Consider the following 24,085-nt stretch of genomic DNA (forward strand, 5'->3'; position numbering starts at 1 on the left):
TCTTTTCCCTTCCCTTTCCGAAACTGCTCCTTCTTTAGCATGATCAAACTATTTTATTCATGAGTTAGGCTCATTGTTTCCTCGATTCTCTTTTCTCTGCTGTTTACGGTATAGACTTTATGCTAGGCTATATGAGACACATTGTGATTAGAATTCTAAAATGTCTATCTATTGGAAACCAGAAGCCTTGACCTTTAGAGACTACTATATCTCTATTATAAGTTTAAAAAGCTCATTTTGGAACTCAAAACTAAAAGATGTTTTAGTACTATATATATCCTCTGATGCTCTCCACTAAACAAGTGATCCTAAAACAATAAAATTTATTGATCGACCATGGAGAAGAAAGTTATAGGTGTCTATTTGAAAATGATGAGACAAATTTTATTTTCTGCAAAGGTTTACCACCTTGAACATTTTTTCCAAGCCATAATGTATTATTAGTTGTTCCACAATCTATAGATTTTTCATGTCAGGGAAATTGGCAATAATGTATGATTAAAAATATCATTGGTAGAGGGAAGAAAACCCAAACTGGACAATCAGTTTTCCCAACAGATTTAGTACTTCATTCTGGAAAAAAATCATTGACAATAATACTGAAATTAAATATTAAGTGCACATCTATAAATTTAGTAAACTTAATTTAAAAAATAATAAATCAGGGGGGTCTGGGTGGCTCAGTCGGTTAAGTGTCTGTCTTCCGCTCAGGTCATGATCCCAGGGTCCTAGGATAGAGCTCTTCGTTGGGCTCCCTGCTCAGTGAGCAGTCTGCAGCTCCCTCTCCCTCTATCCCTTCCCCCTGACTTGTACTCTATCTCAAATAAATGATCATAAATAAATAAATAAATAAATAAATAAATACATACATATGAATTCATCTAAGATTAAACTACATAGTACAAAAAAGAAAAATAAGGGTGGACAAGGGAGGTGGGGGGAAATGAGCCGACATAATCTATGTGTGTGTGCTAGAGGTGGAGGATATACCAGGAACATCATGCAAAAGGCTCAGTGAGACCAAAAAACCGAATCGGTACGTGATGATTATACACAGTGTCAATGGAGGCAGCTGAAAATCTGACCAGTTTTCCAGTGCAGAGATTTCATGACCAGTGACTTGATAAAGAACAGTGACGTCTTAACACTCAAACTTTCTCATGTTTCCAGAGACACAATGACATACTAAATAAATGTAAGCTTAGATATTTATTTATTTATTTATTTATTTATTTATAGAATTTTCCTGCTTATTTCCTAAGTAGATTTCCCCCACCCCCCCTTGGTGTTTATTTATTTATTTTTGTTTATGGAGCTGAGAATTGGCAGAATGTAGTATCACTGAAATATAATCATAGATTTTTGAGCACACAAATGAGACCATTTAAAACATTTCCCCTCAAAACAAGATATATTTAGGGATGGACAAGAATATGTCATATAAAATTGGAGATTCAGATTTTACTGGTAGTGAATAGTGTCGTTTTAGATAGAATGCCAACTTCAGAGGATGAGAAATTCATCATTGGACTCTGAATTAAACTCAGTGGCTTGAGTTGAATTTAGCGTAATGTCCAATCAATGGTTAGTGAAAACTGAGGAATTGCCTTTCCTATTTTCTGCACTGTGAAATAAATCCTGGCTCCTTTGTTTTTTTCCCTTCAGACCATTCAAAAATCTGTCATTCGGCTCTCAGTCTAAACACCATCCTATTCTGGAATATACTTTGCTATCAAAATTTACTTTGTTGAAATATTTTGGCAAGTTAATTAAAAAAAAAAAAAACTATTTGAAAGAGAGAGAGTGAGCAAGGGAGCATGGCGTGGGAAGGGGCAGATGGAGAGGGAGAAGGAGAATCTCAAGCTAACTCCCCGCTGCGTCTGGTGCCTGCCATGGGGCCTGCTCTCGGGACCCTGAGAGCATGACCTGAGCCAAAATCAAGAGTTGGCCACTTAACTGACTGAACCATCCACATGCCCTTGGCAAGTGAACTTTTAAAATAAAGCTTGCCCTGAGGCTTTTAAAAGTAAAAGTAGGCATCTTATGTAGATAAAGTATTAGGTTCATTACCTTTATATAACATTTCAGAGTTAATGATTATTTCAGTTGAAACAAGATATGTTCTTCACAACAGAGGCTCAGCCTCTCAGCTGCAGCCAAAATTAAAATTCTATTGTTTCATAGATATATCTTTATTTTTTCTTTTTTTATTTTAATTTTTTTTGTTGGAGTTCAATTTGCCAACATATAGCATAACACCCAGTGCTCATCCTGCCAAGTGCCCCCCTCAGTGCCCATCACCCAATCACCCCAACCCCCCCACCCATCTCTCCAGATACATCTTTCAATATGTGAATTTCCATTTAGAAAAATATCTGCTTATATTTAATAGGATTATTAAATCGTTCCTTTCTTCTATGCAGCATAAATTTTCTCAGTGTATATGGGTTTTATAAATCATTTCCAGAAAAGTCTCAGGTATTTTGTTATAACTGTCTTTTCAATCAATGCGTAATGCTTCCAAAAGTAAATATCCATTACGATAAATTCAGAATCTCCTATAAACAGCTATATCATAAAATTTATTTTCTCTCCATTTATCCCACAGATGGAGTTAAAACTGTTACATGAGCTAGTATTTACATTAGATTTGAAAGTTCTGCTTTGTATTCTAACCATTAAAAAAATAATAACTTCTGATAAGTATCCTGTTACAGTTTGGTTCTAGTTTAAATGAGAAATTTTGAAAGTGGGAAGAAATCAAGTTTTTAAAATGTTGACTAAATTTCAGATAGCACCTCTTCAATGCACACTGGTCACATCTCATGGTGGGGATGATGTCCACTGTAGAACATGGAGGAGTCTGGCTTTGGAAAGCCACTTAACTCCCAAGGAACCTTGTCATTTCTCAGCTTTCGTCTTTGCACATGCTCTTTGACCATCTGGAAGAGTCTTTCCTTCCTCTTTGCCAAAATATGCTCATTCTTGTACTCAGCTTCCTCTGCAGAGTCTCACCTGACCACCACCATGCTGGTTCAGCTGCCTTAACCAACGCTTCTCTTATTGGCTGCTTGTCGCACATCACATCACCCACGCTGCAAACACACTTCTATAAGCAGTAAGAGGCAATACCTGAGCTTATCAGCTTATGCTTTAGTTGGGGGAGAAAAGCAAAAATAAGCAAGTATTTAGTACGCACAAAAGACAATCTACATTCTATTCTACGTCTTTTACTTGTTTGTTTCATGTCTCATAATCATCTTCAGGACATAGACATCTTCCCCGTTCACTTTTAATTTAACAATTATATGGCATTTTATTATATAGATTTACCAAGAATTATGAAACCAACTTTCTGTTGAAGGAATTGTAGGTTATTTATTTATTTTTTTTGGAGGGGGGAGGAATTGTAGGTTCTTTTAAACTATTACTAAGAGGATACAATGACTATTACATAATTCACTCCATAGTTGTACAAACTCTGGTGAATAAATTCCCAAAAGTGGATTTGTACGGTTGAAGAGTATATATATTTCTAACTTTTATAGATATTATTCACTTGTTCTCCAGTGAGGCCAGTTTATACTCCCACAATAATACGTGAGTTATTCATCACCCATGTTAATACCAAGAGAATGTATAATCTAAGTTTAAAATTTTTGCCAATCTAAGAGGTGAACAGTGGTATCTCAAAATAGTTTTAGTTTTTTTATTTTTCTTATCTTTAGTAAATGGAGAGGAATTCTTTTTAACATTTAAGAGGCATTTTTCCTTGTCTATGTGATCCATTCACATCTTCTGGTAATTTTTTCTTGGGTTATTTTTATATTATTGATCTCTAGATATTTTTATACTAAGAGGATTAACTAACCTCCTGTGACATGGGTTGCAAATGATTTTTAAAAATAGATTTTTGTTTGATAGAACCTTCTCTTATGAGTCATTAATCTATGAGGATAATCCTATGACTTTCTCTTTAGCTTTTTAAATGTAGCGAATTAATTTGTTAACACTGTACCACGTTGTTTTCATTCTGAGGTTTTGTAATATAGTAATATTTTATAGAAATATTCAACTTCATTGCTCTTATTTCTTAGTATTATGTGTTTTTCCATTTAGCATTAAAATCAGCCTGTCTAGTACCCATTTAAAAAATAAAATAAATCCTTTGTATTTTTTGCTGGGATCATACTAAATTTGCACATTACCTTGAAGAGAATTGATTTTTTTTATTGTTGTTGAATATTATTCAAATCTTTTTGTTCAGATTCAAGAGTGTTTTAAAATTTACTTTATGTAGGTCTGGAACATTTCTTGGTGCTATATTCACTTGTTTGAAATTTTGGATATTTATTTCTCATATTAACTTTGTGCCAGACTACCATGCTTAATAATCTTTTTGTTCATACCGGCATAAAATCTATAATTTTAAAGTAGTGATACTTCCTCATTTTCAATTTGTATAGCTGTGAAGTCTTAGTATTAATTGCAGTCATGTTTAGTGTTTTCCATTAAGTGCAAATTTGACTCTTAGGATGACAAAGATATATTCCATTGCAATAAGTATCTTCTTATTACTATTTTGCTTCATTTTGATTTTAATTAACAACAGTTGCAGAACGTTGAAAATGTTTTTATAGGGTCTATAGAGATCATCCTATGATTGGTTTTTTAGCTTTATTAATAGAATAAATTGTATATAATAAATTTGCTAATATAAAGCCATTTTTGCATTTCTTAAATGAACTAGACTGTTCATAACATATTTTTATGTGGTATTTGAATCTCTTTATGATTTTTGAAATATTTTTAAGTCAATAATATTCTTAAGTCAGATGTGTGCAATTCTAATCTGGTTTGATATTAATGTTATATTTGTTCCCCAAAAAGTGTGACGTTTTCCCATACTCCTTTTTGTTGTTGTTGTTAGTTTTTTTTTTTTTTTTTTTTTTTTTTTTATGCCCCTGAATAGTTTAAATAGCCTTGGAGTTATCTACTCTGAAAAGTGTTGCAGAATTTCTCTATGCTATCACCTTCTTTTAGGAGCTTTAGGTATTTGAGATGTTTATTTCTTCTTTTAAAATCTACAGGTTTTGATTCTTTCTCTTTTCTGGAATTTCTTTGGATTATAAATTGTCCTAGAAAATTGTACATTTTGATGTAAGTTTTAAAACTGATTTTAGAGGTGCCTGGGTGGCTCAGTCCCTTAAGTGTCTGCCTTGGGTTCAGGTCTTGATCCTGGAGTCCTGGTATGAAGCCTCAGTGGGGAGCCTGCTTCTCCCTCTGCCCTTCCCCCTGCTTTGCTCTCTCTTTCTCTGTCTCTCCCTCTATGTGTCACTCTCTCAAATCAATCAATCAATCAATCAATCTTAAAAAAACAAAGTAATTTTAGTAATTTGTCTTATGATGATCTTATTTTTTTCTATTTTGTGATTATTCCTCCCCATGTTGTTTTATTTTTTTTATAGCTACACTTGTTTTGTGTTTTCTCAATTCGTTGATATCTCTCACTCTCACCAAAATTGATTTTTTAATTTATATATCATTGTAACTTATTTTATGCTTTCTAACCATTAATTCTAGCTTTTATCTTTATTAATGTAAATTACAACTTTATTTCAGTTTATTTTCTTGTTCTCTGACTTTTTTGTTCTTATTATTGATTTACTTCCTTTTCTTTAAAAAATGTTTCTATTGATCTGATATCTAAAGCCAGAAATTTTTCTCTGTGCACTATTCTAGCAATATCCCAAAGATATTGAACTATAGTGTTTCATTATTTTTTAAAGAAAATCTACTATTTCAACTTGATCAGAAAAGTAATTTGAAATAAATTTTATTTCAACTTCCCAAGTAATTGAGTTCTCTTGTTTTGTTTTGTTTTTAGTTTCTTATTAGTTGCTTATTTTATTGGATTGTAATCAGAAGACACAGCAATATATTGACTGGAAATATCACATTATTTTGTAGTTAATTTTAGTCAGTATTTTATGAGCACTTCTAAAGAACCTATAATCTTTATTTCGGGACAAAGCATTAAACAATTGTCACTTAGATTTACCTCTTAATTAGTATTTTGTTTATTTGATCCATCATGGACTCAATGAGGTCACTGAAACTATTCTGAAACCACAGGATATTTCTATTTCTGTAACATCTGCTTTATAAATGTTGCTGTCCTGTTTTGTGATGTCTAGAAATTCATAACTGTTTTGTCTGTTTCTTTCTGAAACACTCATTTTAACTGATTCTCTTTGATTTATGGTACAATCTGATCACTTTGTCTTTCAGTATTTGAATTAAACCCATTAAATTTTATTGCCTTGCTACTTCTGGTCTTACTTCAATGCCATTCAGTGTCATATTTTCTGTTTCTAGACCTTTTTAGTCTTTCAACACTAGATATGTTTTGCTTTTTTGTTCATTATTTATCAGCAAATAGTTCTGATATTTCATATTTTAATTTAGAATTTTAATCTTTCTTATTTTCTTCTATTAGTTTCCTTTCATGAGCAATGGAAGATTTAGCAGGTGTCCTTTCCCTTCTGACCAAATTCCCTTCACCCCGTGACTTAGTCAATTTTGACTTTCTTGGTGTTTAGTGTATAATCTTAGATCTGATTATATTTTGTTACTTGATTCATCAAGTTTAAATACACTCAATGAAATTATTTCATTTCTCTTCATTTTGCCAGTTAAGCATTTTCACACTGTCATATAACATTCTCTTTCATTCTGTTCTGTCACCTTCATCCCCACATTTATTTAATCCTGGTCCTATAATTAAATATATTCAATAGTCACCATATATCTTTCTGTCATAATGTCCTCAGGCATCTCTTGGTTGACTTAACTTTACCTTCAGGTATATTTTCATGAAGAATTAATGGGATCAAAGAGGCAAATGCACCCTGATGTTTATAGCAGCATTGTCAACAATAGCCAAACTATGGGAAGAGCCCAAATGTCTATTGACTGATGACTGGATAAAGACACACACACACACACACACACACACAGATATAGATATCTACATATAACGGAATACTACTCAACCATCAAAAAGAATGAAGTCTTGCCATTTGCAACAACGTACATGGAACTAGAGTGCATTATGCTAAGCAAAATAAGTCAGTCAGAGACAAATACCATATAATTTCACTCATGTGGAATTTAAGAAGCAAAATAGATGAACATACAGGAAGGGGAAAAAAAGAGAGGGAAGCAAACCATAAGGGACTCTTAACAGTAAGAGAACAAACTGAGGGCTGCAGAAGAGGAAGTGGATGGGGGATGGGCTAAATGGATGATGAACATCAAGGAAAGCACTTGTTATGATGAGCACTGGGTGTTATATATAAGTGATGAATCATCACTAAATTTGCCTGAAACCAATTTTACACTGTATGTTAACTTACTAGAATTTAAAAATTTAAAACAAAAAAAAAAGAAAAAGAATTCATGACAAATATTAGCTGATCTCTTGCTGATCAACACTAGTAATCTTTATACTATTTGACTTAGCTACACATAATATTCATGCAGTATGTTTCCTTTCTATGGTGGGAGGATAGTATATAGATATTTCTTCATTGAGTGATTGCATTTGCCAAATTTGAAACAAATCTAATTTTCTTTTTTCCTTTATTCTGTCCTCACCATTTTTGCTTGGAATCCCATGTATTTTCTTCCTCCTGAATTTGTGGGACATTTGCATTTATCCTTTTATAATGATGCCCTGTCCATGCTTGATGGCTGGGTAGCTTCAGGGGCATTATCCTTTCTCTGGTGAAAAAACATGATGAAAACTCATAGGGAGCAAGTAACAGCCTTCACCGCATCATTGGTTTGCTTTTTCATTTTATCTGTCTTTTTAATACAGAATTTTAAATGTTTATGGATCTATTGATATTTGCTTCTGTTTTTCCTTTCGTTTTTATAGTCAGAATTTTTTTCTTTTGGGACACCTGGGTTGCTCAGCGATTGAGTGTCTGCCTTTGACTCAGGGTGTGATCCTGGAGTCTCTGGATAGAGTCCCACACGGGGCTCCCTGTATGGAGCCTGCTTCTGCCTCTGCCTATGTCTCTGCCTCTCTCTGTGTGTGTGTCTCTCATGAATAGTAAATAAAATCTTAAAAACAAAGGGTTTTTTTCTTTCCAAAACCTTAAATATATGCGTATCTTTTATCTTTGAGTTTTCAAAATGTGACAATTATCACATTAAATTGTTACATGATCGGAGGACTATTTTTATTTTTTTTTAATTTTTATTTATTTGTTTATATATTTATTTAAGAGAGGGAGAGCATGCCCACAAGCAGGGAGAGTGGCAGAGGGAGAAGGAGAGGCAGAGAAGCTCAAGCTAATTCCACATTGAGCTTAAAGCCCAACTGGGGCTTGATCTCATGATCCTGAGATCCTGAGATCATGACCTGAGCTGAAACTGCGAGTCACTGATTGAGTCACCCAGGCACCCTTGTTTTTATATTTTCTGTTCCATTTGTCCCCCTGATGCTTCATTCATCAGTTTTATGCATATTCATTTCATTAATTTTATAACATGTTGAAACTGTAAGATACAGCATACTCATCATTATAACCTTCTATTTCAAAATTTATTATTTTCACTCATATATTCTCTGTAAACTAAAGAATATTTTGCCCAGTTCTAATGAAGTGGAATTTTTTATTTTGGCAGCATTGAAACTAAAAATTTATTTAGGAATAACATTATCAGGAATATTGAATTCTTATTTCTCAAATTTTTTTCTTTATTTTATAATTCTTTTCCTCTAATATGCACACACATACATACATTTATGACTTTTCCTATTTATGTATTAATCTCACTAAAGTGGGATCCCTGGGTGGCGCAGCGGTTTAGTGCCTGCCTTTGGCCCAGGGCGCGATCCTGGAGACCCGGGATCGAATCCCACATCGGGCTCCCGGTGCATGGAGCCTGCTTCTCCCTCTGCCTGTGTCTCTGCACCTCTCTCTCTCTCTGTGACTGTCATAAATAAATAAAAAATTTAAAAAAAAGCCATGAAAAAATCTCACTAAAGTATGAAAATAATCAATTCCATTTGGAAATTATTCAAAATTTTCAACAATTATATAGGTTATTCTAACACTTTCTCATTAGGGGAGCCTATTGTGAAAAGTATATTATTGCATTAATTGCTTTTTCTTTTTGAGCTTATACCTTTGTTTTAAAATCTAAAAAAAAAAAAACCTCAATATTTTTGTTCATTTTATTTTAAATAAGGGAAAAGATTCTTGAATATATATGATTTAACATCACAAAAAAAACAAATAATCTGAATAAATTGATTTTTTAATCTTCATTCTGGATCAGGTTATAAATATAAATTGCCTTATATAACATATATATGCTTAGATATTTAATAACTCACATCACAAATGGTTTTGATATATAAGCCCCAGATCTCTATATTAATTGCAGTTATTTTTGTAGGTCAAAATATCTAATGTCTTTATTTATATTTTAGGTTAGTGGGGTGGTTTGGCCATGAACTCAGCAGCCGATTTAAGATGGATAACAGTAAGTGTATTCAATTTCCCTTCCCAAGTCATTTTATTCTACCTTTATTTCAATTTTCATCTGTCTTTGTATGATATGTAATATACATGCCTCATGGAGAGTGCACTTTGAAAATGCCACTGAGAATTCTTAAAATAAGAAATGACATTTCCAGAGTGTAAGACTAAGTGTTTGTAGATTTTAGCATGGATTTGAGTCTATCCCTTTGTAGGGAGATAAGTGGAAGTGAAATGTAATGTACAGGACTCAGATCTCATCAATATTAAGTACCCAAAACATCAGGCAGTGAGGACAGAAAGATATTTCTGGCTTGTAGTTAGACCCAAAGAGACTTCGGTGTCAATTCCACTTTGCTGCTTAATAGTTTTGTGATGCTGCACAAATTATATCATCTTGGGTTTTTTGTTTGTTTGTTTGTTTGTTTTCTGTTTTGTTTTCCTTCTTGCATATCTAATGTGAATAATAAAATCTATGTCAGGGTTTGATTTGAGAGTGAGAAGTTCAAAGCTGTAAACTAGTAGCACAGAGCAGTGCTATTTTATAAATGTTCGTTTTTATCTCTCTTTTTTCAGTTTTTCCTTTTGTGGCTTTGCCACACACAAAACAATAGAAGTTGAACCCCAGCAGGTAGAAATGAGAGTGCAGCCTGTGCAAAATACTCCCAAACTGTCCTGTTTCTTTTTCTTGAGTGATTCTATTCTTCAATCACATGGAATATAGAAAGCTTCATACATTTTTTGAGAGTTTCAGTTCAGCTTGATCCTTCAGACTGCTACCAACCTGAGTTGCTATTTTAAATAAATTTACATTTGCAAAAACCAAGATGCAAATGATCAAGATGGGCTGTTCCAGTCAAATTAAGAAATCTGTATTTTATCTTGGCGGCTGGAATAATTAGCTCCGTTATTATGCCAGTTACTTAAATTTTTTTGTGATGGGTTTTCTTATCTGTAAATGAAAGAATTGGACTAGATCAGAAGTGGGCAGAGTTTCTCTGTGAAGGGCCAGAGATGAGATATTTTAACCTTTTGGGATTATACTCTCTGTGGCAAATATTCAATTCCGCCCTTGGAGTGCTAAAGCAATCATAGACAGATGAGTGATTGTGTCTATGTTCCAATGAAACTTTATTTACAAAAGCAAGTTGGGGGCCAGATTGAGTCCCGAGGACATCATTTTTTGAGACCTGGGTTAGATGCATCTCTAGAGACGGGGAATATTCTGATGCTCTTTTAGTCGGGTTTAGCTTTAATTCAATCTCCAACCCGCGATCTTCTCTATTGGATCTGACTTGCTACTATTCAATCTAATTGATTCTAAGTAGGGTAAGATCTGATATTTTTAAGAAGATTTTATTTATTTATTAATGAGAGACACTGAAAGAGAGGCAGAGACACAGGCAGAGGGAGAAGCAGGCTCCCTGCAGGGAGCCTGACACAGGACTCTATCCCAGGTCCCCAGGGTCATGCCCAGCATATGAAGGCAGATACTCAACTGCTGAGCTACCTAGGTGTCCCGGATAAGATTTGCTATTAATTTACCTCTTAAATATGTCATTCTTAGGCAGATCATTATTTAATTTTATTTTTTAAAGATTTTATTTGTCAGAGAGAGAGCACAATTCAGCGGGAGCAGCAGGCAAAGGGAGGGGCTTCCCCCCAGGCAAGGAGCCCAATGTGGGACTTGATCCCAGGACCCTGGGATCAGGACCTGAACAGAGGACAGACACTTAACCCACTGAACCACCCAGGCATACCCAGATCATTTTTTAAAAAGCCTCTTCTTTCCCCCTATGAGAAGCCACTTGCCCCAATAATCCTAGTGCTAAAAGTCACCTTCACAGGTCATTTCATTCTTATTTCTGCCTTTGGATAACATTACAATTATAAGCCATTAAAATCTTGATGTTTTTCTTTCATTGATGTGGTTTCATACTAGAAAAGCGAAGCATGGGGCAGGCTAAGAAATGCTGTTTTGGGAGTGGGAGAACAGATATGTGTCTGAGGGCTCTAGAGTTTGGTAGGGGGCTAACAAAGTGGGGGCAGGGGAGACAGAGATTGTAGATGAAAGAGAAATACGCCAGTATTTTAGGTACATGCAATTTCTCTTAAATATCTCAGAAAGCCTAGGAATGAAAGTTCTTAAATCTTACTCTTTTTCTCTCTACTACTTTACTGTCATAAAAAAAATCCATAAGGGACTCTTTTTAAGGTATGTTTTATAAAAATGACATGATGTTCATTTTTCAGAACTGCAGTTAAGCCCTGGAGTCAGTGGATTTCGAATTTCAAATCCTCCCATTTTATTGGTCTGTTCCTTACAGGCTAGTTTAGAGGTGAGTGATCTATGCTTCGACCTTCCCATATCTTTACCTATTTCTTTACCTGACTGTGACATGTTGTAAGACCTTCTCCTCTGAACAGCAAGATTAATGTGCTCCGTGTGTAAACAATGGTCAAAGGCCAGTGTTCTCCTTTAGAACAGAGACTCTGTGCTAATTGCCATTTTTAAATTTATATCTCCACCCTCAGCACTGTGCTTGGCACGTCATCGATGTTGTTGGCACTTCATAAATGTTTGGGAACTGACCAGCATATACATCTTTTTAGTTCCACTTAGGATTTGTATGAACTTAAATAAGTTGTTGAATCTTCTTGTGGTTTCTCTATTACACAATAAGCATGTAATATTTAATTCTTGATTAATTCACTCATCCAACATTTATCTATTAAGAAAGTATTATATGCCAGACACTGTTGTGATTACTGGGGACTCTGTTCTTTTGGTTCTGTGAGCCAATGAACTATGTCACAAAACTATAGGAAGACAGACCTTAAGGGGAAAAAGAAAAGAAAATATCAAGATAAACCAATGATTGAGCAAGATTGTCTCATGAGATACTTGGATTTTTTTTTTTTTTTTTTACTGGAGTGTCCATGCCATTATATTCTTGTAAAATCTCTACTATTACTGACTTGATATATATTTTTAGTAAATTCATATTTTTAGTTAAAATCAGTTTCACTCTAAATAGTATATCCAAGGAATCAATTTGGTTTTCTAGATCTGCATATCTACCTTTTCATCTATTTATATAGAGATACTAATCTATTTTATCTATCCATTTAGATCTATATTATATTCACATGTATAACTTAACTATTTGGATATTCATTAATTTCAAGAAGAGACTAAATTTATTTAAGTAAATCTATATTGTAAATATATGCTATGTAACTAATACCTATATATAGTAAGTGAATATATTTTATATGCATATATCAAAGTAAAATATTTTAGGTAAATAAGTGTTTCTCTTTTTTAGGTAAATATGTGTTTCTAACAGATCTTAAGTATATAGCAATTCAAAAGAGAATTTGAAGTTTTTAATTCAAGGTATTTTAAAATCATCTAGTTCGTGGTATTTTAGGAAATCCCGTTGTGAAGTATTCCAGAATGAATGACTGGATAACAACTTCCAAAATCTCTTCTAAACCTAAATTCTAGGATTCTGTGAACACGCCTAGCATTTTCTCATTTTGCCCACTGGATGGCAATGTAAAGTTCTTTTTTTATACAACTTCACCACTAGATAGTGGTAATCAACACTGTTTCACTTCATCCCAATTTAAAGAGCACCTACTCACTGTGACCACTAGATGGAGCTTGTGTTGTTTTCGCTTTTTGGCAGTTTTTTGTTTTCTTCTTCTTCTTTTTTATTTTAATTGAAAATAGACCCAGTAACAAGATTTTTCAGGCAGTGAAAAAAATTTATTATTTATTTATTTATTTATTTATTTATTTATTTATTTATTTATTTATTTATTATTTATTTATTTATTTTTTATTTTTTGGTGAGAGAATAGTGAGGGAATCTGCTTAGCAAGTCAGGTAATAATACTTGGATTGTTTTTATGATGTCTATTCAGAGAAACAGTTCTGTAAATGTTTTTAAAATGAAATAAAATTCTGCTCACTTTGCAAGTTTGTGTCAGGGAGAGGATAAATTACAATATGAAAAGCACCAAGGTGTACCTTGGGAAGAACTAGTACTTACATTTCCACTGATTTTCCTTATCTTTGCCAATGAGTTCTCAGTCAGATCTGGAAATTTTAGACACTCTAACTTTAGTATGTTTCTGCAAGTTGACTGATTTCAAGTATTTAACCCTTCTGCCATGAAAAAAAAGTCACATTCTCAGTTTTCCTACCACCAGTTCTCTGGGCTAGTCTTGAATAATAAAAAGCTCAGAAGTTTTTACCACCGCATCACACAGTATTACAGTCACCTAGACAAGGTTCTTATTTTCAGCTGGAATCTGATGATTGATTTATTTTTTTTTTCTTTACCATTTAAACTTAGCAAAAAGACCCTAAAAGCCCCGAGAAGTGGGATATATACTTCCCTGGAGCATCTTATCACTGAAGTATTTCTCTTGAGCCTCTTAGAAACACGTTACTGGGGTTAGTCGCTGCTGATGCTCTGTTCTAGCCAAAATATCTTTATGCAATCTAACGTTGTGTTAAAGAAAGTGTTTTTGAAATTCTTCTCCTCATTATAAATTGCAAAATTCTGAAATTACAAAATAATGCATTTTATTACTTCTTATTTCTTACCTAACCATTAAAATGTTCTACTCCCCAGAAGCCATGGGAGTAAGCATCAGGGCAGCCTTCATGTTGTTCCTTCTCCTGTTTGCGTTGTCACATTGTAGGAGTCAGGTGATTGAAGCTTGAATAAAAGAGAAACAGATACATGAATCAAAGTGCCTTTCCTTGTTGTAGCTACTTCTCTTTCAAAAAGTTTCCTACGTAGTCAAATACCAACTGGAGGAGAGATTCTAAACATAAGAATCAGTGTACATGGATATGGTATCTGTTTTACAATAGGATTTTTTAAAATATTGATATGTTTGTAATTACATGTGCATCCAATTGAATGATAGTATGAAAAATACTACCTTATAATCAGTTTCAAACTGTCTTTTTCTTTAAATCATTAGCCCTTAATAATTTTTATCACCTATTTATATGGTACAATATGGTACAAGTACAAATACATATAATACAAATATATATAGTACAATTACGGTACAAATTTTATTATTAAAAAAATGTGGATCAAAGGAATCTAGGGTTCTAACTAGGAGGCATAAACTGTCTCCCTCATTGGGACACTAAGTGTGACCTTAGGTGACAACTGTCTCTTCATTTTATGTACTCAAGTTCATTTGTCTCATTTTTTAAAGATTTTATTTACTTATTCATGAAAGACACAGAGAGATAGGCAGAGACACAAGCAGAGGGAGAAGCAGGCTCCATGCAGGGAGCCCAATGTGGGACTTGATCCTGGTCTCCAGGATCATGCCCTGGGCCAAAGGCAGACACTTAACTGCTGAGCCACCCAGGCATCCCTCCTTGTCTCATTTTTTAAAAGATTTCATTTATTCACAAGAGAGACACAGAGAGAGGCAGAGACATAGGCAGAGGGAGAAGCAGGCTCCCTGTGGGTACCTGATGCAGGACTCGATCCCAGGACCCCGGGATCATGACCTGCTCCAAAGACAGACGCCCAATCACTGAGCCACCCAGGCGTCCATTTGTCTCATTTTTAAAATGAATATACTTATACCAAATTACTTCAGAAATCTCAATCTGCCAACTACTAACTTGAAATTAAAAAATACATCTATTGTATTTTGAAGGGTCATACTTGTATGCAGCAATAGGTAGATAATTTTTAGACTTTTTCAGTATATGAATTTATAATGAAATAAATAGCTCCAAGATACAAAATTAGAACATTCAATTAAAATATATGGCAAGGAGGAAGAAATGTACTATGTGGTTTCTCAGAAAGTTATTAGGCAGCCAATTTTAAGAATTTAAGAGAAAAAATGCAACAATCGAAACATTGTACTATACTTACTTTTCCCATTTAAACTTCCCTAACTTTTCTAGCTTTGTATTCATTTTGCTCAGTAAGAAAAATAACCCACGTAGTTGAAACTCTGCCAAAAATTGTTATAAGCTGAATATTTTCAAACAGCTTTCATTTTTTCTAATTAAAAAAAAATATTCTTTCTCAATATTGAAAGCATAGAAATAATGAGAAGCCAAAAAGAAAGGAAGATTTTTTTTTTCTATTCGCCCGTTAACTCCCATTATCCCCTCTTAATATTTCCATGTGAGTCCTCAGAAGAGACCTTCATACCCTCTGACAAGATTTTGAGTGCCTCACAATGCAGCTGCCCTTTCTGTAGTTTAATGATGGAAAATGGATTCATATTTAAACGTTATTTTATTATCAAAGAGTAACAGTATGTTAAAGTTGAGACTATTTGTCATAAAAAAAATCAGTTTCTAGTTATCAGAGAAACCTGCAAGAACGAAATCTTTAAAAAACCTGTAAGCTTAAGTAATAGTCCCCAAAGTCTTACTAACCTGTGAATACAAATGAAATATCATTAGGAGGAGTACTTCACACGTTGCTCTTACCTGTATCTCACGGGGCTTATAGCAGAACCAGAATACGTTTCAGAATTATTTATAAATTAAATGTTCCTTGAATTACTATTAATCTCCAAAGAGAAGATTGGAAAGATTTCCTCGCCTTTTATTCCTATCCTGACAACCAAACCGCTGGCGGGGTCATGCTTTGCTCTCTCCCTCTTGCTGCCCTTTGTGAGAATGGATTCCCTATCCAGGATCTCTTGATCCAAAAGTGGGCAGAGTTCCCCTGAGTCCGCCTTGTGCTAGCTCTACTTACATTTTAGTTTACACAGGCCAATGAGGAGATGGTTCCCATCAAACTCAATGTACCTGGGGTTACCTGAGTAACTAGGGTTACCTGCTGGTACCGCCCATCTCAGATACCTTCTGAAACACATCCAACTCCAGTTGCATCCAGTCTCTTCCATAAACTGTGATGTCTGGTGGAGGAGAGAGAAAGATACCATCCTAGCCTGTTCCTCTGGTCTTCCTGGGGTATCCTTACCTTCAATACCAATCTGTTGATCTCCTTCAGCCAAAGCCATAGCTTCCATGCAAGATAGGTCAAAATCTTTGCCCACGTGGTTTGAGTTCTATTGGAATGCCTGTTCACACGTGCCGCATGTATATACAGAAATAACAAGCTTCATCAAGTCTAGATGTCACTGAATGACCCTATCTTTGCTCTGTGGCATAACGCGATACAGAAAAGGGATATTAAGTGACACGCCAGAGCATCATGCTCTGTTTGCAGTTCATTCAGTTCTTATATGTAGGATATATTTTTAAACTCTACTTGACCTTAAGAGATAAGCTAGAAAAGCATGTCTGTGTTGACCTCTAATGTTCCAACACCAGTTATTGTGTGCACTTGTCACTCATCTTAATATACGACACCTCAGGCAGCAAATGGCAGTATTTTCACACCAGTGCGAGAGTTTAGCAGGGAGAAAAGATGATGAAAGAAGAAGGAAAGATAAAGAGAGAGGGGGAGGGGGAGGGGGGGAGAGAGAGAGAGAGAGAAACACAGACACACACACACACACACACACACACACAAGCCTAACTGCCCCGGGACTAACATATATGTTATCTAACATTACTTGCTTCCCTGTCTGACAAAACTTCATTTTGTTACTTAACTGCTTCTTTGCTTATTGTTACTGGGAAGATTCAGGAATTGGCAAAAACAATTATAAATAATCGTGGTAACACTGCCTTTTATATTTACACGAGCTCTTATACTTTTGTGTGGACCAAAAATTATATCAGAATAGAAAAGTCCTCTTGATTGTGGTTATATTAGAATGATTGTGAGGAAAAGCTTTGAATTTCATGATCTTTAAGTGCATTTGTTAAGATATGCCTTACTTATATTAATTATACTAAGCCAATTTAAAATATTTCCAAAGGAATGTTATACTAACATTTTTTTTCTTCTTTTGCAAGTGTTGTTTAAATGACATTTGTAAAGGTTTTTTTTTTTTTTTTTTTTTTTTTTTTCTGTATGGAAACTTTGCACATGGCTTCTAATAGCCAAGCATTTAAAAGAGGACATGTTTTTACAAAGGATTACCTAAAATGGGATGTTTTTGGAAAGATCAAAATCGGGCATTTCCTTTTTTAACATGGTTTTCAGTCAATTTCTGCTTCTTTGTAAATCAACGAGACACTGTTAATCTGATTGTTTCCCATTCTGTAGATCTTTAAGCAAGCAACTATGAAAGCATTGAGGAGAAAATCTATTTTGCTAACCGGCTATCTGGAATACTTGATCAAGCATTACTATAACAAAGATACAGCAGATACCAAGAAACCGTTTGTGAACATAATTACTCCATCCTGCATAGAGGAGCGTGGCTGCCAGCTTACACTCACATTTTCTGTTCCAATGAAATATGTATTCCAAGAACTAGAAAAACGAGGAGTGGTTGTAAGTATATCTCTTGCTTTGCTCTACCTAGTTTTCTCTCTGGGTTGCATGTTGGGGGTAAAATTTGGGTTCTTTGGCTAATTGCACGTTATTTCACATGGGGCAGTTAGTGAGGATAGATTAAGTGCCAACTAGATAATCATCACCATGCTAATTGAAGGCATAGAGATCTGTCATTTCTGACAAAAAAGAAGAAACCACAAATTTTGAATTTAGGAACCAGGCTCTCATAATTTATTCATTCTTGTCATTACAGCTTGAGCAGAAAAAAAAGAATTGTTTCATCAAAATCAATTAGGACATGTTTTCACTAGTTTTTATTAGTGAAAGCCCAAATATGTATGTTTATTGAATAAACAAAATTAAAGAACATAACATAATGGAGAGGAAGTAAAGAAGTCAGTCTTATTAGTGTTTGAACCAAGTCATTTTCAACCTTGTCATTTTAGTCAAAAAAGAACTGTAGACACATCTCAGGGATGTTAACATTGTATGGAGTATATATGTGTATGTATGTATATTTTTTAACCCTTGGGCCTAAGTGATCTGTTTAATCTCTTGAAAAAAATAAGCGTTAATCAGGTCATTTCAGGAAAAATGGTGGTCATGTATCTACTTCCAGTGACTGTAATTTAGGATTTGCTTCTCACACCTGAGAAGAGTTATCTCAGATTCCAGAGGCACAAATCCGTATATTAGTGTTCCAAATCAAGTTCTACCATTTGTAAGCTATGAACTCCTGGGAAAGATGGTTCATATCTTTTGGTGTGAGTTTTTGCATCTGGATTTTGGGAACAAAAATATTTCCCTCCAAAAGTGATAATGAGAGTTAAATGGTCTAGTTACACATAAACCATTTACTGCACTCTCTAACTCATAGTAGGTGTTTCTTAAGGATTAGCCATAGTGATCTTCAGGCTAGACCAAATTATCTGGGTCTATTTCATGACATTTCAAGGATACAGCCAACTTCTTATTACATTATACATTGAAGGATCAAATGTAAAGATAATTGGCTAAAACTCTCCAGATCTCAGCTAAGTTCTCATTCATTTAAATGTGCCCAAGGGTTCCAGTCATTCCAATCTCCCCACTGATAAATTATATCCATGACAATTTAAAAAAAAAAAAGGCTTATATATTAAGTTTTAGGGAAATCAGTATGATTGCTTTATGTAAGTTTATCTTAAATGTATTTTTTCATTATGTGAATAATTAATTTTAACAGTATTGTGGCTTTATTTCCACCCTCCTCCCCGCCCATAGTGTGACAAGCGAGAACCAAATGGCATCCGAGTGGCTCCAGTTCCTCTCTACAACTCTTTTCATGATGTTTATAAATTTATCAATCTGCTCACTTCTACACTTGACTCTGCAGAAACCAAATAGCAGAGTTTTCTAGAACAGCTTAAGCAAGTGATATTGAAACCTTCTATGGTTATTTTATTATTATTTTCAAATTTTAATAATTGGAAATTTTTCAAAACCCATCACATGTAACTGGCAATGAATTATATATTTTACAGAAAAATCTGATGTATTTTTTCCAAGAGTCTGTGATTCTGAGGAGTCCACATGTCTGTCTAATTTCTTCGTGCTGGTGGATCAAAGTTTTCACGGGTCCAAGTATTATTTACACAGTCTTAGCTAGCTGTCACATTTCATGGTCAGTGAATGTTTTATGTTGATTTAATTTATAATTTGATTGACAACTTCATAATATATGTGCAGTTTTTTGTGTCAATTTTAGAAATGTTGCTTTAGATTTAATTTACCAAAGAGTTTCTTATAGTCACTGTAGTTTCACAGCCTGATATATGTATGATTTTGCAATATTCCATCCAACTCTAATCCAAGGAAGAGAAAATACATTTTCTAGGGCAGTAGCTTTCAAATGTTTGGCCAGAGTCCACACTAAGAAATATATCTAATATCAGAGACTAGAATTTATATATGTTTATGTCTTATTTTATTGATCTTAATATATACATTTTTATCATTTTAAAATATGTGAAAGAATTCTTTTAAAATTCTCAATCAATAGTTCTTACAATTGCTATTGACCATTCTTTCATGTTACCATCACTGATATTAGCATACTTCTCACAATGAATAGATGATTTTTTAAAAAATGGTAGATATAGCAAAAGCAGAAGAGTCATAAATTATTTATCTGTGCTCTGCTATTTATTCATTTTATCTCATTACAACAAATGTTGATTAAAACTCGTTAAATTTATTTCTCCACCAACTTTTAGGTCCTAATCCATTTTACACCGTTCCTATATCTGGTGTTATCATAATTTCTTATTTTTTTTAATGGGGACTTGCCCTAATAGAAAACTTTAGATGTTAACCCTGTCTCTAAAATAGTAAAACAAATCATTCCAAGACACTTGGAACTGAGAATTAGCAAATAGTGTTTCATCTGTCAACCTCTAAGGTGAGTCTATGGACCTTTCCCTCCATAGGAGGAAAAGCTACAGTTACACTCAGCCCTGTTGGACTTCCCTGGTTTTCAGCTGTTGATGCTACAACCACTATTCATGAAATGGCAAAAGAGTCTACATTTATATACCTGAGCAGCACGAAAGAGTGACTACAAGATAATTAGTGCCCCTGATGAATAAATTTGAATGAAATTAACTTAGACAACCACTAGAGTTAAATCAAAAGATGCAGAACTGACACCAATACCAGCACCTACTGATATGTATTGAGTACTCACCGTGTACCATGTACAGTGCTGGTCTATTTAGATGTTATCTTACTTATTTGACTGGTTACAGAACTGCTGTAGCAAAGCTTCCCCCTCCAACTTTTGCCAAAACTCATCTTTGTGGAAGGAAAAGTTCTCAAAACCCTAAAATTCATCCATATACAACTTCATGTAGAAGAAATCATTTTGAATGTCGCAGAGATAAGCAAAAGAGACATGGTCTCAGCTCTCAGGGAACATGCAGTTTAGTTTATAAGTTTAAGTTCTAAAATATGCTAAGAAAAAGTTTAAAATAAAATATGCTAATCACATTAAAATTATATAAAATCATGTATACAAATTATTCAAAGAATAATCAGCACTATGTCTTCATCATGCAGGTTAGGAAAAGAGTGTTAGAAATTCCCTTTCTCCTTGTTTGCATCTCTCCTTCCTCCCCAAATCTAGAGTTAACCGTCAAATCATATTCTGTGTTAATCATTCCCTTACTTTTATTGAAATTTTACATCTATGTATGTACCCATAAAAATATATATGTGAACTTGCCTGTGTGTGAACTTTGTGTAAATGATTGTATATATTCTCCTTCCTTTGCTCAACATCAAGTTTTTGAAATTCGTCCGTTTGTTACATACAGATTTTTATCCATTTTCATTGCTGCTCAGTGTTCTAGCATATCATTGGAGTTATCAATTGATTAATTTATTTATTTTTGGAGTTATTCATTTATTCAATTGCTAATGAACACTTGAATTTTCCAAATATCTTTAGTATTGCAACAATGCTGCTATTAACATTCTTGGTACACAGGTTCAAATGTTTGCCCAAGATATAGCTCTGAAAATATTGGGTCACAGGACAAATGACATGTTCAACTTCACCATATAATATCAAACTCTTCTCCAAAGAAGTTGTACCAGTTTCCAATCCAACCAGTAGGAAATGTCAATAGTAGCTGTTGGTTGCCTTTGTCATGTATGCGGGCTAAAATAGCCACTAAAATAACAATGAATGTATAACTTCCAGACAAGTAGAAGAAGAAACGAAGACATACACACCCATACTGCAGTTTAGGCTTCAGAAATCATCCTTAATCTGTGGATTGAGCAAAGACTAGAATTTTATCTGAGTTTTGCCCTTGCTCAGCTCTTTCCCTTCTCATATTCTCCAAAGATTTTCATGATAAGCACCCCTTCAATGCAGCATATTAATCTAGGGGCACTTGGGTGGCTCAGTGGGTGAAGCGTCAGACTCTTGGTTTCAGCTCAGGTCATGATCATGTGGGTTGGGTTGTGTAATCAAACCCCCTGTTGGGCTCCTAGCTCAAGAGGGAGTCTGCTTGAAGATTCTCTCCCTCTGCTCCTCCCTCCTCTCTCAAATAAACCTTTTTAAAGAAAACATATTAATAGATATCCCAGTCTCAAGCTTTATTTCTAGGAAACCCAATCGAAAAAAAAAAAAAAAAAAAGGAAACCCAATCTAAGATAGCATTCCTTCATCTAGTGTTAATAACCATAAACCGTTTATATTCTATATCCAGTATATGATAAATTTCAGTTTTGTTTCTGTCGGTTTTCACAAATAATGCTTGTTTCCTTTTGTGTATTGTATTTGTTAACTTTTTTTGTGTACTTCTTAACTTTAAACCACTCATTTTATTGATCCTCTTGGAATTCTTTGGAAACTGGGTTAAAGTATATCTTTCCAAAGGTATTCATTTTTGCTTCTGCCAGTTTCCCAAGGCCATTATGATTTTCTGCTAGGTAACTTTCTACTTATTCTTGAGGTCAAAACTATGTCAGTTTACATTCAAATTGTGTTATGCTTTGTCCCATAAATTCAAATTACTAGAGCATGATTTTTAAGTAAATGGATTTTTGCATCATCTTAAGAAAGAAATCTACAAACACCCTGAAAGCATCATATCACAAAACACAAGATTGTAAATCACCAAATTAGAGCGTCCTGTGACTGAGATGATGGGTTTGGTGCTTGTGTGGGTCATTAGCATCTGTATTATGTGTTTTAGAAAGATAAAATTTGTTTTCTGTCCTTTAGTAATATTTTAATCTCAGCAAGACATGTTTTCAAAGAACAAAATAATAAACAGGATTATTATGAACTAATAGTTTAAGCATTTATGATATGTTTTGGTTTATCCTAATTATTATTTTTATTAATGCTCTAGTCTTCTAATTTCTGACTTATTAATATTGCTCCTGAGTCCTTTTTATATTACCTTACTATTTCTTGATATTTTTATTGATTTTCATGCAAGAAGATGCAGGCTCACTTTGTATATTTCCTACCTCAGTCTTGACATCACTTATTTCTCTAAGAATATCCAGTTCCTCTTGGGAGAAAATGATATTTAGAAACCATAATCTTAACAGTAAGAGTGCTCATTATAATTGAGTTAATCATAGTTTCCAGGATTTTCAGTTGGCAGAGTTAGGAAATACATATTTTAAAGAAATTATGTATTTTGCATTCATATTTTCAATTCAATTTAGGACAGCAGGATTTTTATGTAACTTAATTTTATATTTTCATCTCTTATGCAGAAAATCTTGGTTCTAATATTAATGACTGATTTTACATAATATATACTATAATTATCATATGTACATATAGTTTTAGAACTAATACCAACACTATTATGAACAATATGATTAAAGCAGTTTAAATTTTTTGACGCTCTTTTTTTTAATGTCCTTACAGTACATCTCACTAGGAATAATAAGTCAAATTACTGTGTTTTGAAGGCAATGTAATAATTCTTCTCCAAATGGTTATAGCACCAGTCGCATTCATAGTTAAGTTTAGTACTTGGGAATTTTTTTCAGTTTTTATATATTTTCTTTAAATTTTAAAACAATTCAAAATTGTGTAAAATACTTAGATAATTTAAATTTCAAATCTACAAAGCAAGATATACTAAGTCTAGATTCTGTTCCTACTGATTACGTTTTATTCCCTCCCACTAGTGATAGTATTTTTTTCATGTTTTGGTTTATCCTTCTTTAAATATCAATAGAGGTCATGTCTATAGATAAAGTCCTAGGTGAGTATATGTGCATATTACCTATATATACACACACACACTAGGTGTATATACCTATATATAAGTATATAAATAACATCTATATATAAGATATAAGTATATATGTATTATAATGTAATTATAGATAAATAGATAGCATAGATAGAGTAGCATTTTATAAGTATGTTCTTCCACTTTGGAAAAACATTTCTTTACAGAAAATTACAGTTAATCTGTAAGGAAGGAATAATGGAATTAGACAATAATTATTTTCAACTCTTAGTATAGCAATTGATTCAGGCAAAGACCAAACATTAAGGGAAAAGTTGATGAAAAA

The 24,085-nt window shown here is 33.7% G+C and overlaps 1 protein-coding gene across 2 annotated transcripts in view; it reads left to right on the forward strand.

Annotated features, from left to right (window-relative positions):
• Positions 1-21,250, forward strand: part of KYNU (kynureninase) — a 127,280-nt gene extending 106,030 nt beyond the window's left edge. For both annotated transcript variants that reach the window (XM_077861591.1, XM_077861592.1), the window contains exons 11-14: positions 9,509-9,561; positions 11,811-11,896; positions 17,756-17,986; positions 19,253-21,250. In XM_077861591.1, the coding sequence (XP_077717717.1) occupies positions 9,509-9,561; positions 11,811-11,896; positions 17,756-17,986; positions 19,253-19,375 (493 nt within the window). In that variant the 3' untranslated portion in view covers positions 19,376-21,250. The remainder of the gene's footprint in view (positions 1-9,508; positions 9,562-11,810; positions 11,897-17,755; positions 17,987-19,252) is intronic.
• The last annotated feature ends 2,835 nt before the right edge of the window (positions 21,251-24,085 follow it).

Source organism: Canis aureus, chromosome 20, assembly GCF_053574225.1.
Source record: "Canis aureus isolate CA01 chromosome 20, VMU_Caureus_v.1.0, whole genome shotgun sequence".
NCBI lineage: Eukaryota > Metazoa > Chordata > Mammalia > Carnivora > Canidae > Canis > Canis aureus.